The 16,095-nt window shown below is 37.6% G+C and overlaps 4 protein-coding genes across 5 annotated transcripts in view; all 4 read right to left on the bottom strand.

Annotated features, from left to right (window-relative positions):
- Positions 1 to 9,362, bottom strand: part of LOC124303497 (tyrosine-protein kinase receptor torso-like) — a 15,117-nt gene extending 5,755 nt beyond the window's left edge. Inside the window, exons 1-6 of one of the 2 annotated variants that reach the window (XM_046760768.1) lie at positions 7,999 to 9,362; positions 2,823 to 2,862; positions 797 to 933; positions 493 to 619; positions 299 to 406; positions 50 to 120 (exon numbers count right to left, since the gene is read on the bottom strand). In XM_046760768.1, the coding sequence (XP_046616724.1) occupies positions 50 to 120; positions 299 to 406; positions 493 to 619; positions 797 to 933; positions 2,823 to 2,862; positions 7,999 to 8,130 (615 nt within the window). In that variant the 5' untranslated portion in view covers positions 8,131 to 9,362. The remainder of the gene's footprint in view (positions 1 to 49; positions 121 to 298; positions 407 to 492; positions 620 to 796; positions 934 to 2,822; positions 2,863 to 7,998) is intronic. The other variant, XM_046760777.1, reaches the window with a different exon arrangement.
- A 1,340-nt stretch (positions 9,363 to 10,702) lies between these two features.
- Positions 10,703 to 11,319, bottom strand: LOC124296788 (dolichyl-diphosphooligosaccharide--protein glycosyltransferase subunit 4). Its single transcript, XM_046747141.1, has 2 exons — positions 11,197 to 11,319; positions 10,703 to 11,007 (listed from the first exon to the last, which is right to left on the bottom strand). The coding sequence occupies exon 2, from the start codon at positions 11,005 to 11,007 to the stop codon at positions 10,903 to 10,905; it is 105 nt and encodes a 34-aa protein (XP_046603097.1). The 5' UTR covers positions 11,197 to 11,319; the 3' UTR covers positions 10,703 to 10,902.
- A 489-nt stretch (positions 11,320 to 11,808) lies between these two features.
- LOC124297552 (gustatory and odorant receptor 22-like) lies at positions 11,809 to 13,933 on the bottom strand. Its single transcript, XM_046748717.1, has 4 exons — positions 13,866 to 13,933; positions 13,133 to 13,495; positions 12,962 to 13,051; positions 11,809 to 12,453 (listed from the first exon to the last, which is right to left on the bottom strand). Exons 1-4 carry the CDS (start codon positions 13,884 to 13,886, stop codon positions 12,385 to 12,387), a joined length of 543 nt encoding a protein of 180 aa, XP_046604673.1. The 5' UTR covers positions 13,887 to 13,933; the 3' UTR covers positions 11,809 to 12,384.
- On the bottom strand, positions 13,892 to 15,754 carry LOC124310316 (uncharacterized). Its single transcript, XM_046774127.1, has 5 exons — positions 15,737 to 15,754; positions 14,445 to 14,545; positions 14,223 to 14,378; positions 13,955 to 14,123; positions 13,892 to 13,911 (listed from the first exon to the last, which is right to left on the bottom strand). Exons 2-5 carry the CDS (start codon positions 14,514 to 14,516, stop codon positions 13,892 to 13,894), a joined length of 417 nt encoding a protein of 138 aa, XP_046630083.1. The 5' UTR covers positions 14,517 to 14,545; positions 15,737 to 15,754.
- Between the last annotated feature and the right edge of the window lie 341 nt (positions 15,755 to 16,095).

Raw genomic sequence — 16,095 nt, 5'->3', positions numbered from 1 at the left:
CGAGTTGTGACTATACGTATAGACTTGCATGGCATTAGCCAGCACTTACTTCCTCAAGATCTCTGGATTGAAAGTTGTTCGACGGTTCCAACAGCATAATTTCGTAGTGGCAGCTGAGATCTGAGGGAAAAACAAAAACGGCAACAATTATTGATAAAGTTTGTTCGTTAATTATTTTTGGGAAAAAGAGAAAGGAAAATACGATAGAAGGAAAAAAAATTGTCAATGAATCTCAATAAATTGTATAACTCGATTTTCGAGTGTCATTTTTTTAAATTTATTTATCACATCATCTCACCGTTCGCGGGTGTGAAACTTATTTCTGATTGCAGTCGGCGCGGATTTTTAGGATCAACTTCCGGTCTTCCGACTGAAATATGGGTCACCTTACTCGGATGGACAGTTTCTGTAATGTAAAAAACGGCTCGTGGATTGATTTTAAACAATTATAAATCGAGTCAATTTTCGCGTTGATTACATTAATTTACGCACCCATCATCGTGCTGACCGTCTCTGTGATTTCTGGTAATGAAACTCCGTTCGCCAATATTCGGTGTAAACGAAACGAATAGGTTGTCCGTGATTGTAATTCGTTTATAGACGCAGTCGTCTCGTTGCTCTTTAAATGAAAGTGTAACGAAGGATTTTTCCAGCGGTTCGAACAGTTTTACAACATTCTATTCATATTTTTCACCATTCAACGGTAAACCACTAATCTTCGTCACGTGCATTCGATTATTTTCCAAAAAGTCATCCAATTACTACAAGCGAATTCGACGATTTGTGCAATACTCACGATAACCGGTTTCATCCAATTTCCATTCGTCGCACTACGACGTTCAATAACGAAAGTTCCCGGATTATGAACCATTCTGATGAAGTTTACGTCTCGACAGACGAACGTTACGTTCGCGTCCGCATACACTTTGAGATCTGAAAAAAATGTTGCTTATTGTTCAGTGGTAATTAGTAAGAGTAAAGTGAAGGTTTAATTTACGTCGAGGAATCTTCCAAGTTTTTTATTTTTCATTGTTATGCTTACTAATGGATTCCAGAATTTCTTATATTTCAGTGTTTAGTCTCAATGGCGGGGAAGTTTTTTGACATCAGGTGAAAATATTCACACATCTTTCGCTTGTTATACGGAATAGGTATACTTAGCAAGTGAGAAAATGATAGTAATCGATACTCTAGTCAAATAATAAATTGATATCGCATCGCATCGTTCATGGGAGTAAAGAGCAAAAACCGATTGAGGGGAAAAATAATCGAGTCGTGCGATTAATCGAGTTTGAAAAATGGTCGATTATACTCGATTGATCATTGATAAAATAATCGATTGTTTTCGGTCATTCTCAATACACGTACCCACCTACACCAGGTGTGTACAATCGTTCGATATTACGGATCCGAAACACTGTGTATCGTGTTGTATAATAATTATCTGCGTCTCAAATTGTTGGTAGTATAACACACACCAAACAGCTATGCATATATATGTGAAACGGCGGAGCCAACTTTGTTGTTTGAAAAAGCAAAAACCTTCGATTCGAGACCACGCGCGTATCACACATGATATTTTATACGCACGGGTATTTACAGGTATGTATAATGCAACACGTCGATCGTTGCTTACTTACATACCCACATAGGTACAATACACGCGACGCAAAGTTTCAAAAAATGTAGGACATTTGTCAGCTTGTCACGTACGCTTATATCTGCTCTAACCGATCCCGAAATAGGTCCAGCGGACATCGATATCGTAAACCTGTAATACTAAACGGAGAGAAGAATAACACAGCAGGTTTTGCTCAAAACTGCGGGAAAAGCGGGATACGTCAGGGTTTATTCGTAAAAAATACTAACGTCAACTGTGTTTTTACTATTACAAATGCAGCAGATTTTACTCTGCACACATTGGTTTTCACTGATTCTACAGAACCCGAGTCGAGATTTCGACCCTACTTTAAAAGCCTTATTCTGGTACTCCATGTGATGCTCCTCTGATATGAAAGCCTGTCTAACGTCTCGCTATCTGTACAAAAAGTACTTAACTAGCGTCTGGATTGGCGATTATATTATTGTGGTTAATCGGAATAATTAGATGCGGGAAGGGATCAAGGTTGCGAAAGTATACTAATTCAAATAGTAGTCCGTTATATATTACCACAGTAATAAACAATGCCCCGAACCTGTGATGTTTAATCAGCCGAAAAATTAAATAACACAATTAATAATTTTCGGAGTATGATAAATTAATTTGAATTACACCGATTGTTACCAAAGTAATGAGTATTTTTTTCATCGAACTTTTGGAAGCGTTGATCTTAATATTCAATCACTGAAATTGTACATTCTATGGTAAAGGACCTGTAGAGGTTCTAAAGATGTCCTTCTTTGAACCCAAACGTAAGATATTAGAAACGGAAATATCGGCCAATTTTATGTCTAAAATAGGTTTTCTTTTTAATACAAAGTTACTGAGACTCGGTTAAATTCTGCATTTTACGAAGTATATTTTCCCAAAAAACCTGATGTGTCCTTTTTTTCCTGCTGTTTTGTATAAAATCAGCTGTTTCATTCTCTCCGTGTATGGTTGAAAAATTGACTAATTCGTAAAAACCTGGCGTATAACGACGCTAAGAATTACATCTTTACAATATTATTCACACGCCATTCGTGTTTATACAAGTATTATAATTAGTTATATGGTTTCGTTTATGTTACTGCTATAGTGAGTTGTAAATTACGCTTGTATAGAAACAAAATAAAAAAATTGAATTATATAAGTATGGTAAAATTTCATGTCAACAACTCACAAGTTATCTCTCTTTCCGTCTCATCGCAGTTTTTCGCCCCCTGAAAAATAGTTGAAGAATATTTAATAAACAAAGTTTTTTTTACAACAATGTTGTTTGATATTTTTTTTTTTTTTAATTTCTGTATTTTATTGTTAAATGAATAATCAGACACGTGCCGATGAATCGACAAATCTTTCGAATTCGATCGTTCTAATTGTAAGTCGATTATCCCACGTTCATATGTATCCTGCATAACACGCGTTTAAATTCCATCGGGGTTTGCGAACGTGACTCGCACTTGAATTTCGATTAATCATATATTCCGTCAATTCGGTCACCGGTGTTTAGTCGTACGAACAATCAACAAATTACAACGAGTCAACGGTCAATAACGATAGTTAATATCAATACGAGAAACTAATTCTACCAAAATTCGAACACGACTCAATGAAAATATTTATAACGGCCAGTATCGTCTTATTTGTAATCAGGGTATTAAGTATCGGAATAGCAAGTTCAGTCTCTGTACTTATTCAACGTTAACCAGCAGCTGCATCGATCTCAGCGAAATATCGCGTGAATTTTCGGATCGATAGATCGCGTCGGATAATGGCACTTCTCATTTCACATGTAAATAACATGCGCGAGTACAAGCATAAGATTCCCTCATTTTATCCAAATTTTATACGAACTATTTCGATTTACACGATATTTAAAACCACGATACATCATCGTTTTCCAATTTGCAAATAATCGTTGACTATCCGCAAACTTGTTACACGCGTGTTCGTGTGTATCTATGTATACGTACGTTATTTACACGTGCATGTAGATAAAATTCGTTAGTAAATACATACATGCATAGACTTACAGGTACATGCACACCTATACGCATAGATTATGCGACAATAATAAATTCCTACATCTTGTTTATTCGATTTTGTTATTCATTGGAATTCAATTGCCTTACAGATTTGACCGATGTGTGTGTGTGTGTGTGTGTATACATCATACAAATGCAAGTATCTATTGCGAACACGCATGTTTTTCCAGCGTATAGATACGACACTTGTATTAGGTACGCAGAGTGTACCTACCCAATGTTTTTTTTTTTCCAACTATAAACGTACGTATAGGTACGTTTATATACATATAGATGTATGAAATATCTATTGTATCTGCAAAACGAGAATTATGATATAGAAGATTTTATTTTCTTTCCTTCTCTGTTTTTTTTTTTTTTTTTATTTTTATTCTTTTGTTCTTCCTCCTTCTCGCAGTGATAAATTTATGTTATTAATATAATTATTACAACCCTGAGAACGTTAACTCGACTTAATTCCATTTTATATTGGTACACAGTAGCGAAATCGTCATCGGTATCTAACTTTTTTGCCTCGGTCTTATAAATTCAAGTGTATTCATTCGATTGATCCCGATCGATATGTGCGATAGATAACGGCTGTAATGTGATTTTTTTTCTTTTCTTTTTTTTTTTTATTCTTGTCCGTATAAAAAGAGTATCCGTTCCTTTTTTCTTTTTATTTTCGTTCGATCGTATTTTTTTTTCTTCTACTTCTTTTTCAACTTCTCTTCTTGTCCGTTCTTATCTTCTCACTTCTCTCTCTCTCTCTCTCTCTCTCTCTCTCTCTCTCTCTCTCTCTCTCTCTCTCTCTCTCTTTTGCCTCCCTTCTAGCACATTTATACCTGCTGGCACTTTTCAATAACACATATGTCTATTTTTAACTCGACGCAGTTCTGAGCTAACCTCATGCATATACACCCCATTTTGATACAAGAAGTATTTACATACGATTATGTATAATACATATGTATATAAGTTGAGCAGATACTTACGTGTATGTATATACTTGGTTATTTTAATTTTTTTTTTTTTTTTTTTTCTTTGTATTCATCATTTCGAAAAAATAACCCATCTTTCGTGGAATGCCCCATAGTTTTTGGGAGAATCCTCCGTATCGCGACTGTGACACACCGGAAGCGGGTATGGACTTTTTTTGGCGGCGACGGTGTTTGCTTGTAAATATGTCGTAAAAGGAAACAAAGATGAATAATGGACAGGTATATGAAAAAAGGATGAAAAAACCAGCAGTGGAAACCAGGCTAAAGGGTTGGTGAACCGGAGCCATTTCGACGTCTTTCTGTATCTTCTTTCTCTCATTTTCATTCTCATATTTACTCTCTTTCTCTCTCTCTCTCTCTCTCATTCTCAGCCTCAGACAATGCGCGAATATATGACTATACAATTTATGTCTAGCTAGAATAAGAAAATATGTGGTGTAGGTGTAACGTAATATACGAGGTTGAAGTTAGTAACGTTATCGTAACGAAACATTCGGGGAAAAATTTCTATTATCTTAACTTGACAATAATTTTTAAGATAATAATATTTCGAAGTATTAGTTTTATTGCGGATCATTGGATTTCAGACAATTCGAAATAACGGGTTTTTCCTCGGCATGAATCGTTACCGTAACTTTACTAACTTGAATACATACGTCCGAAATATAGGAAATTTTAAACAATGTCCGGAGCGAAAGTCAATGAAAATTAGCCCCCATCCTCGTAAAGTGTATTGAAAATATGAAGAACCGCGCGGAAGGAAATAAAAATCGACGAGGGACACAAATTTTATCGTACTGAATTTTTTTTTTATTTTATTTTCTTCACTTCTCTTCCAATAACGAGATATTTTTTTATCTCGAACGAAAAATATGCCACCAAGGTTTTACCACTGCGCCTTCGTACATATACACGTATAATGTCGTATAATTTTACCCATAGATAAAACGTTACGATACAACTATAAACGCCCGCTTTGCGAATGACCTCTTCCTGTCCTTTATACAGCTTGTTCCATTGACGTTATGTGTAGTATAATAATGCTGTCTTTCCCAGACTCGGAAAGGTGAAAAATTATTTTTATAACAGATGCAAGATCTTCGCTTTTTTACTTTAATTTAAATTAAATCCGGATGGATGGTATAATTAGCCCGTTTACGATCGGCGATCAATGAAAAATCAACAACTGGCGGAAAAGTAACTTTTATACTAATTAATGGTATACTATGTAAATGAATCGAATTATAAATATTTTATTAATTTCCTGATTGCGTACATATTTCAATTTATCGATCAATGCGATTTGATCACGGACTTTCGGCAGGAAAACAACGCGTAATCTATACACGTGTTACAAAGAACATTGTCATGTAATCGAGGCAAGTTAATTGTGTGGTGTAAAAAGAAGAAAGACAAAAAAAAAAAAAAAATGCGAATGCCCCGTGTCGGTGAAGAAATAATTTGCATACACAGCCCTATAAATTTTGTGTATGTAGCGAAAACCGAGCCACTCTGACTTTACTATGAAAACTGTGGAAAATTAAAAAGTTCCTAAAATTTTCTCGGGTAAAATCTCACTCCCATCGGAATGGATCCGATTTTTACTCCGACAAAGTGACAGTTTGTTCGAAAAAAATTTTTGGTAACTTTTATTTTTTTATTTTTTTGCTGAATGAATATCTGTTCGAATGTTCTTATTATTTTTGAATATATCCGTAGTTTTCGATAAAATTAAACTCGTCCTTAAGTTTTTATCTTTATTATACAGCTTATGCGTGACTTTGTACTGCGAGTTGAGTGATTTTCGGGTTTAAATTGATAGATAAAATTCGTGTCCAGGTGCTTGAAAACTCGCTTGTAGGTTTTATAATATATAGAGTAGGTATAGGTAAATACGCCTGAGGTAATGAAAACGTGTTCACGTGTGATATCGCTGTGTACACATCCATGTACCTACGTATGTATAACTTTAGTGGGTCAATACCCGAATATTTATTTTAATGGAACACACGCCCGCCATCGGCCAGCGACATGATTAAGCCTTTTTGGAATACCAACATGTTTTTCCTTCCTCGTCTCGATCTTTATTCGATTGCATTGGCACCGCGTGTGTCAAAAATTGATAACGCTTTCGGTGAGAAAGAAAAAGAAAAAAGGTAAAAAAAAACTTTTATTTCTTATACAGCCAATGGTTAGAATATTTTTTGAATTGAAAAAAAGTGGTACGTACAAGTAACTATTTACTATGATTTAAATATGCGGTTGTCGATACTGGATTCTATGGTTATTGCAGCGTGATTTATAAAGTTTCGTCGGTCTACGATAGAAATTCTATAATATACATTCGAACCACTTAAATTCGACTTCCCCGACTTTGGAGGGGAAGTAAGTCGCTTCTCTTGCTCTTCGCCCTCTTTAACTCTTTTCAATGCACCTGCGTAAAGCATGCGCAGACGGTGACAAAGCATGTGTTAAAATGAATATTTTTATGAAGAGGCTAAACCGTAAATTCTAATTCGAATGTATACGAGTTCGACTGTAGTAAATTTTTTTAAATTGAACAAAGCCTTAACATTGGTTTCATTGTGCAACAAAATTAAATTACATATCGCAATACTTAAAAGGAAATATAGTACAGGTGAGCATAATCAAATAGAATACAGCAACACATATAATACCAGAGGTTCTCAATACAGCTAAAAAAAAACTTGTCTAAATTTACTTTCTACTCAGCGTTAGAACTATACTCTTCGTTCATGATAAGATATGCAAAAAAAAAAAAAAAAAAAGAAATGAAAATAGTCAAGGATCGTTTTAGTAATAACAACTGGAAATTTTTTTCTGCATTGAAAACTCCACGGGTTATTTCCTATATTCAATTATTTCTTGCATTTCGCATCGCAATTTTCCTGCCAAATTGAATCTTTTACAACGATTTCCAACACGTATATCTTGTACCTCGATCTTCCTTACCGGCCGAGATTATCTTCACTACCAATATTGGAGTATGCGCGTATACGGAGATGGACACGCAACTCCGATATTCGTCATTTATGGGAATCACGACGCGGAAAAAACCTTGTTGTAACAATTTGTAGGAAAAAGCTGTTGCCCGACTATTTTCGGCCGACGAATTTTTGTCTTTTTTTTTTTCACACACGTATCGGATTCTTCGCGTATTTTTTTCTCTCTGAGGCCGACGTATATCGTCGATATCGACAAGGCGTTCGTTCCTCCTCATAATCAACCTAAGTGAACCAACCACGTGTGCCGGATGCGGAGTATACGATGGGGATTCGGTTTGATGATAAACAAACGATGGCATACTCACGTCAGAATCGTCAAGATCACACATCGCCCTCCTGACGACCTCCTCAAACGTCTCGAAACTTTCGGCGCGTAACGGCGTCGTCATTACAAGATTCGTCAACAACAATGGTACGAAATAATTTAACACCCGCATTTTTTTTCCTCAAACTGTTCAAATACCGAACATGATATATATATAATATATACGTATAACAGACGTACGTATGTGTTATGTGCACGTAATCATATCGTATATCATGCGCGTCGACATTCAATTCGCCGGCAGAAAATTATTTCTTATTATCCACATACGATACGTTTCACTATTCTTATATATTTGGCAATGATGTATTATTAATGTTAGCACGCGAACAGTTTGCGTTGTCAATATTTTATTTTTATTTTACAATAGCCGCGTTCTACATTCCACCTGTAAATCCGATTTCTACGTTCGTATGATATTTTTAAACATTGCGAGAGAATTCAGTTTAAAGCAGATAAATTTAACGCGATAACATTTTGCATTATACCAACAATCAATTTCATTCGCACAATTATCGTTCCGTCAATACAATTTTGTCGCATTGTTTGCTTCTTTTTTTTCGTTTTTTTGTCCAACGAATTCACAAAAGATTATTAAACAACACTGCGAGTGAAATTATGACGCATAAAAGGCTGTCTCTTAACGTTTAAGCTTTAACCCCGCGATATCGTTTCGAACTACTCGCAATCGGCTTCTGCGGCTCAATTCTGTGCGAACACCGGCGTTGGTTTAGCAGCGTCACTGGTCGCTACAAAACCGTTGTTGACACTTACGAAATTGAATGGAAGAGGCATATCGGGGATCGCTGCTGCGGCTCTAGAAGAACGGAGGAAGTCGGCTTCGCGCGTCTGCGCATCCCTTTCCGTGCACTCGCAAATGTATTCCGTATGGAAGTGGAAATTTTCGTTGTTTCAACAGGTTGCCGTCTAGGTCGCATTATTCCACTCTGACCCACGCCGACTCCTCTGTCGGTGTATCATCGGAAATCTAACCGTGATCTCGTTGCCACAAAATAAAACCTCCTTTCATATCGTCAATCAGTCTGTCGGTTGAAATGAAAACGAATACACGTGGGCAATTTGGTCGTTATATTACGCGCAGAAAATTTGAATTCCTCCAATCATTCGAATTACAGTCGCGCGCAACTTTGCTCCATTCAAATATCCATATTTTCATTCTATTTTTTTCTTTTTTATCTGTCGGTAAAAACGTTTTCCGCGCGAAACAGTGTTCTTTTTTCTTTTCAATTCAATGGCGGTACAACGTGGTTTCCATGCGATTTGAAATAATTTTTAACAAACAGAACGTGCAACGCTTAACAGATTTATACCGCATACTACGGTGAATTTCGTTCGCGTTATGTATAACATAGTATAAGATTGTTCGATGAATTGAATTCTATTATATAGAGCTAGAGCATGTATTAGTAATATGTATATATATATATATATATATATATACGTATAAGAACATACCGGAGAAACTAATTTTATGGTATTGCGACTGATGTCAGACACAGCAGACAAGGCCGCACCGTTTCTACTCGCGGTGGGTCTATAACATCGTGGCGGGGAATGCGGATGTCGATGATAAAATTTCACCAGCAAAAACAAAAGGAGATACGAGAATGAGAAATCGAATGAAAAAAGATAAAAACACGAAACGGGGAATAAGATACAACGTCAAGTTTAACAAATAGGACAAAAAAAAAAAAAAAAGAAAAGAAGGAAAGAAAAACGAGTAAGGATATAACGTACGATCTAACCGTACGACTGGGTCTGACGGAACTTTGTTAGGGACGATCAGAAGAAAAAAAAAATAGTAAATAAATAAATAAACCAAAGAAGATAGAAAAATGAAACACAGCGCTAAATCAACGAGACTGCGCACTCTACTGCTTCTGCTTCTACTGATGAAAAGCCGTCAAGCTTGATATTGTATAAAATATTTGTCAATGTATACAAAACATTCCGCAAAAGAAATAAAGAAAGTATCGAAATCCATGCAATTGATCAACTTTCCGAAGTTATAACGATCCCATTCATTTGCAGTTTTCTGTTTTCTTACCAGTGACGTTAAATTTTCGTTCAACTAATGCTTGTAGGTATAATAATAATAATAGTAATAATAATAATGGATACAACCTGGGTTTTTATATACATCATTTTGACGTTGCTGCAGACGCATCTCATTGACTATGCGACTTTGTTGCTCGTCTGGTGCTTGCATGATGGGACATTTGAAGGTGATTTTGCCAGTCAACTGTTATCTGTATACTCGCAGAACTGCATTTTAATCAAAATTGAAAATCGCGGAATATGATACAAAGTTTCTTCGTATACTCGATATATTATACGTGTAATATAAACAGGATGCAACGTTTCACGTTTATTATGTTTTTGCGAAACGTGACATGGTTGTGGTTTTTTTTTTTGCTCTTCCGTTTCTGTTTGTTTTTTTTTTTTTTTTCATCATCGTTTATCCGGGCACGTTACGATTGTAAAAATGAGGACATAAAAGAAATTTTTTAAAAATGTTTAATCCATCTCTCTGAGCTTTAAAATTCGTATTCCTATCTCTGCAGTAGGTTTCTCTATTTCTTACAATATGAAGATATTAAATTACAGAGATAGGAAACAAATTAATACTTACATTGCACTGAAAATTATGAACGCACAATCAATGCGATACATGAAATGAGTTTTCTTTATTCAGGGAACGTCAAGACTTTCATTGAGTAAAAGAATGTTGTGTGTGTACAAAAGAAATTGATAATTTTACATTAACGATCTTGAATGGAGTGCTCATAGAGCTGTGAAACTTTTTCACGGCGAGCGTTTTCATGTTTGAGGTTATGGTAGCGTTCTCCATTTCGCCGACGGATCATTTCGAATAGTTAGCGTTTATATAGTGGAAGATAACCACCAAAAGGAAGAGCATCACCCCGAGGATGTTCGAGAAAACGGCCAACTGGACGTCGGTGATCATCTGAAAATCGTTAAACGGAAATCAGTGATCTGTCGGTCAAAAACTTGACGGCACTTGCCGCGACCGTCGTTCGATTGAATTTCTAGTAAGACACGCGGTTTATGTTTCAAGGAAAGTCTGAGTTAATAGAAGAAAGAAAAAAGAAAGAGATAACGCTGGTTAATCATCGATGGGGAAAAAATTATATACCTTTGATTCCTCCTAGTTTTATCTCTCTGTGAAGAATTTCTCTACCGCAAAGTTACTTGGACACGTCGTCTCTTCTATTTACGTGGCAACGGCACAGCAGCCAGCAGCACTCGTCGATTCGTCGCTTGGAAAGCAAACGCGATCACAGCGCGTATTGGAAGACGCTGGAAACACCTTGAGTCTCGGTCGGTAACGTAGGGATTGCAGCTGTTTACCGTCTTTAACGGTAAGCCAGAAGGTTGAATTTGTCGTCGGTAAGTCAGTTCGGAGCCGGTAGTTCGGTGAGAATTTGATAGATGCTACGTGAAGTATGAAAATCGTTCGAATCAGGACGAGTATTTGAAATTAATTTCGTCTATTCATTTTCACGTCAAATCGTCGCAGTCCTTTTTTTATCGCAGTGTTACAGTTGATTATTAATTTTAAATTCATCCCTTCTAGCTTTGAGAAAACTTGAACAAACCGCATTACACGTGAAACTCTTGATGTTCTATTCGCGTGATAAGCGCGATTGAATTAAGCTTCGTTAATTGTTATAAATTATGTTTTATTGCCTTGAAAATTGTATACACGGCCATACTGTACGAAGAAACTTTACGGTATAATAGGTATACGATATATAAACGTACGTATAAGCGAAAAAGTTTCAATTAATCTGGATTATATATAAATTGAAACCAGCATGCAACGTTTCAATAGCCTTAATAATTTTTACTCTTTCAACGATCTGCAATCATAAGAAACTAAAATTACTTTCCAAAAATTTCAACACGCCATCATCCGCAAATCCATTTTACTCATTTTATTTCGCCGACTCCAAACGTTAAGAATAAATAATTCAATACCGAACATAACTGAGTAATTTTTGTAAGGTCGAGTAAAGTCGTCGTCCTGAATCGATTGAGTCTAATTCGGAACTCGAATCAACATCACAGCTCGTAACTTCCTTCGATCGGTCGACACGAAAAGCCATTTTTCGCGGTAGAGATCGGTCAGTTTCGATAACGCGACAGGGGCCATAAATTACTTTTCATAATGCGAATCTAATGGCTGAAGAATATCAAAATTACTTCACAATCCACGGCTAAGTTTATCGATACATGCCAAACGATACTACTTGCAAGGTCATTGCTCCCAAATGATCGTGTCAATCCATTCTTCTTCAATTCTTCACCTTAGATTAGGTACCTACGTCCTTGGTAAAGCGATCTTGAATTGAAGCAGAACGAGACAATACATCGCCACCGAAGAGGCGTACTGGAAAGAAAATGGCATCGGATCTGGGTTTTCGAAATTGATAAGAAAAAGAAGAAGAAGAAGAAAAAGAAATCGTTCAGATGCATAATTGATTATGCAAGAATTAAAGAACAAGGGAAAACGCAAAGGAATAAACGAACTGTAGAAAGATTTGACGCGATGTGTGTAATTAATTATTCAAATCGACGCTATCGCTGTCGCGACATTAATTTATTCCACCGTAATATATGAAATTTCCCGGAATTGTTGCGGCTGATTTTCACCGCAGCGTTGATCAAGATAAAAATTTCTGTATATATTTGTTTGACGGTATTAAACTCGTTTTTATTTTTTATTTATTTTCTTGCTGAACCTTCTGTACTGAAAAACTAATAAGAAATCATATCGCACCGTTTCTACAGACTCGATTTTTCGTTTCCAGTTTGTTGTTCTTTTTTCGTCCGAGTTTATCGAGTTTGATAAATTATTGTCAACCATTTTATAGGAAAATCGACTTCACACTTCTCACCTCGATGACGGTTTTCCTTCTGATCGTGAGATTTCCGGTCACTACAAGTCCAACTTTCCTGGCGTTGACCGTATCGAGGAAAAACTCGACCTATATTTAATGAAATAAAATCGTTTGAAGAGTAGCGTGTATATTCAATTAGACGGCTGGCTAATTTGTACCGCACATTACCTCTTTGGCGTTAAATTTTGACAGTCTGTGAAGACGGATGTCGAGGAGGTCGTTTCTGACGGCATTTGTCATTTCCTCGTGCATATTGTAAGCGGAGTTGGAAAAACCGTAGAGATGAATGCCGAAGTAAAATATGCAGACAATAAACCCGACGAACCTTGCTGTGAGGACGATTTCCTGGGGGCTCAAGATTTTCGAAACCGTGCAGTAAACCGAGACGAAAAGATTCATGTAAAGGGCGAGAGAGTACAGTCCGTAAATGTGGCTGACCGACGATGACATCTTTTCGATAAGCATGTAAATGTGCATCCATAACATTCTGTACTGCCTTATGTCAACGTAAAACGAGCTCTCCGTCAATTCCTGAACGCATAAGAAAAAGGATTGAGAAAAGGCGACATGTTATACTTGCTGTAGATACTTTCGTAATTCGGTGACGTATTTTTTTCTTTTTCTGAAACAAGGTCTAGACATTGGTACATTTACGGTACCGTTAGAAATCGTTACGAAGTACAACATTTTCATTGTTGAAGTTTCGAATATAAGAAGTTCCGAAAGCGCCGGCTTCCGAAATATTTGGTGGCGAAACTTTGAGCTTTCGTCAAAGTTTGATTTCTTTACTTAAAGTTTCGCCGTCAGAAAATTTAGAATTCGACGCTTCGGGAATATTTCGAATTTGCAATTTCAAACCCGCCCCATGGAAAAAAGCAAACATCCATAGATTAATACCCACCTTTTTCATGGTCCTCCGCATGGTTCTTACCGAGCAAACGAAAGCGCTGCACTGCAACGACCACCAGACGCAGAAGAAGGTATGGAGGCTGAGGACGTGGTAGAATCCGACGGATTCGAGGAGGGTAAAACTTCCCAGCAAGACGGTCTGCGATATCGGTATGCCTACGGCCATTGCGGTGCCAACCGACTGAGCCGCAATGAATTTCGCCCCGTAGTCGAGCTCTATCAGGCTTCCGGTCACCGTTAGGAAGTGCTTCTGGAAATATGCGCCGAGGATGAAAGTGCGCCCGGAGGATCAGAGACGTCGGGGGTGAAGAAATTCTCGGTGAGGGGGATTGTTGTCTTTATTAGGTACCTGAAAGCGAGTCCACATCGTGAGGTATTCAGCGACTCCTTTGCTCGAGGGCAGGCTGACGAGTTGAAAGAACCAGTGAGGGAAAAGAGCGAATATGAATATCAGAGTGATGAGGTACTCGTCGAAGGGGAGCTCGGGCTTCTCGAAGTTGAGGAACTGTAAAACGTTTGTGAAAAAGTAACCCGGAATCAGAAGCGAATATGTGAAGCGATTCGTACGCACCTTTACGTAAGTCGAGTACCCGACCATGCAGGAGGTCAGAAGGTAGACTAGGACCGAGTAGAGGGTCCTCATCGAAGTCCATTGGAACTGGAAAGTTCCTGCTGGAAAATTTATACGTTGTAAAAACTTTATCGTAGTCTGATTATCTGGTACTTCCCTCGCTGCATGATTCAAGGCGTTATATCATATAAAATTAACCACGCATGCGCGAGTTTTATCGGCTGTTCGCGCAGGCTGGCCATCCCGAGTTCTCAGCTGTCAAACTGTTTCTGCCGGCGATGTGGTTGATACGAATTTTCGAGGTTAGAATCTCAAATAATCGAGGCAGCGACTCGGAAAGGTTTTGGAAGCATTTGTTATCGGTTCGGAAAGTTGACTCTTCAAAGAACGGTCGGAATTTAATGCTTACGCTCTTTGAAAATTCAAACCTACACATTTTGCGTACGTTGGCACGCCTGCATCGCGGACAAGAATATTGATGCGGAAATATTTCGCCGACCAATAAGATTGAATTATTCGGCGCCTGCGCGGTTGTTTTCAAGTTTCAAAAGATTGTTCCTGTATACTGTGTGAAGCTTATCGTCTACGAAAAGATATGTAATGTAGATTTTAATGAACAGCACTTTCTTGGAGTCAAATATACATTAATCCCGATAGATGTGCCTAAGCACATATATATTGTAAATTCTACTATCGGTTTTGTGACTCTGATTATCGGGTTTGTAAATATTGCCACAATTACTGTACAGATTTAACTCCAAGAAAGATGCCGTGCTCACATATTCACTACGAGAGATGTAAAATCGACAATATTTCTCTTTCGGCGTGTACACGGTTCGAAATGCAGTATAACTAAGGTAGGCCTGGGAGGGAAAATTTTTATTACAGGCCATGCGGAGCGACGAAAAAATAGCTTCATATGCGCAGTTGAAATCGTAGCAACCATATATATATGTATACGTGGCGATTCGTGATTTTTAACGAAAACAAAACGCACCTCGCGGTGCTACTTCCGTTGCTTTTGTACTGCAGCGATTATGCGTACATACACACACACAGCCACAGACACAAAGTGCAGAGTTATTGCGCCGCAAAAACACATCGAACTTTGAGATTAATAAAACAGTCGAGTCGGCAGTTTTTATTATCAACTTATTACGGTGTACTCGGAAAAGTGTTTTATACCGGTCACGTTGCGAAATAAATATGAAAAGTGTAAAAAATAAGCAGAGCATAAAGGTGATAAAGAAAAAATTAAACAATTAACTGCACACTTTAGACCGAGAATAGACCTTCGGGGTTTCGGGAGAGCGGAAATACGCCGGATAATAATCCGATCCCAAGCAAAATACGGGTGGATTTGAAGTACTCGTCTCGATACTTCCGAAGCTGAAATCGAACTTCTCGCCGCTGACGCATCACGGCTCGTCGCCTCCTCGTCTTCGAGTCACTGGGACACAATTTGTGTCCGGCTCGATTCTACTCGCTGTAATTGTGGGTATATCGTAGATATTCGGCGGAACCGATCCGCGGCGGCGCGACGTTTCCTGTAATGATTACAGCTTATAAGTTTGTGATTAAAAGCTCGTTAGTAGCCTGCACTGTCAAAATGTCTCAATCGTTTGATACGTGCCTCGGCGGTTTGCGTCGC

This window comes from Neodiprion virginianus, chromosome 1 (assembly GCF_021901495.1).
Source record: "Neodiprion virginianus isolate iyNeoVirg1 chromosome 1, iyNeoVirg1.1, whole genome shotgun sequence".
NCBI lineage: Eukaryota > Metazoa > Arthropoda > Insecta > Hymenoptera > Diprionidae > Neodiprion > Neodiprion virginianus.
Note: the sequence above shows the minus strand (reverse complement) of the source record. Positions and strands in the feature narration are given on the sequence as shown.

What these genes read in the sequence shown, in the direction of transcription:
- LOC124310316 (XM_046774127.1), bottom strand. Translation starts at nt 14,516, where the DNA reads ATGAGGACCCTCTACTCGGTCCTAGTCTACCTTCTGACCTCCTGCATG. An exon ending in GGTACTCGACTTACGTAAAG is followed by an intron (nt 14,379 to 14,444) that starts GTGCGTACGAAT and finishes AACGTTTTACAG; the next exon opens with TTCCTCAACTTCGAGAAGCC. An exon ending in CGATGTGGACTCGCTTTCAG is followed by an intron (nt 14,124 to 14,222) that starts GTACCTAATAAA and finishes GCATATTTCCAG; the next exon opens with AAGCACTTCCTAACGGTGAC.
- LOC124297552 (XM_046748717.1), bottom strand. Translation starts at nt 13,886, where the DNA reads ATGCGGAGGACCATGAAAAAG. An exon ending in CAAAATTTAACGCCAAAGAG is followed by an intron (nt 13,052 to 13,132) that starts GTAATGTGCGGT and finishes CATTAAATATAG; the next exon opens with GTCGAGTTTTTCCTCGATAC. An exon ending in GAAGGAAAACCGTCATCGAG is followed by an intron (nt 12,454 to 12,961) that starts GTGAGAAGTGTG and finishes TTTTCTTTCCAG; the next exon opens with TACGCCTCTTCGGTGGCGAT.
- LOC124296788 (XM_046747141.1), bottom strand. Translation starts at nt 11,007, where the DNA reads ATGATCACCGACGTCCAGTTGGCCGTTTTCTCGAACATCCTCGGGGTG.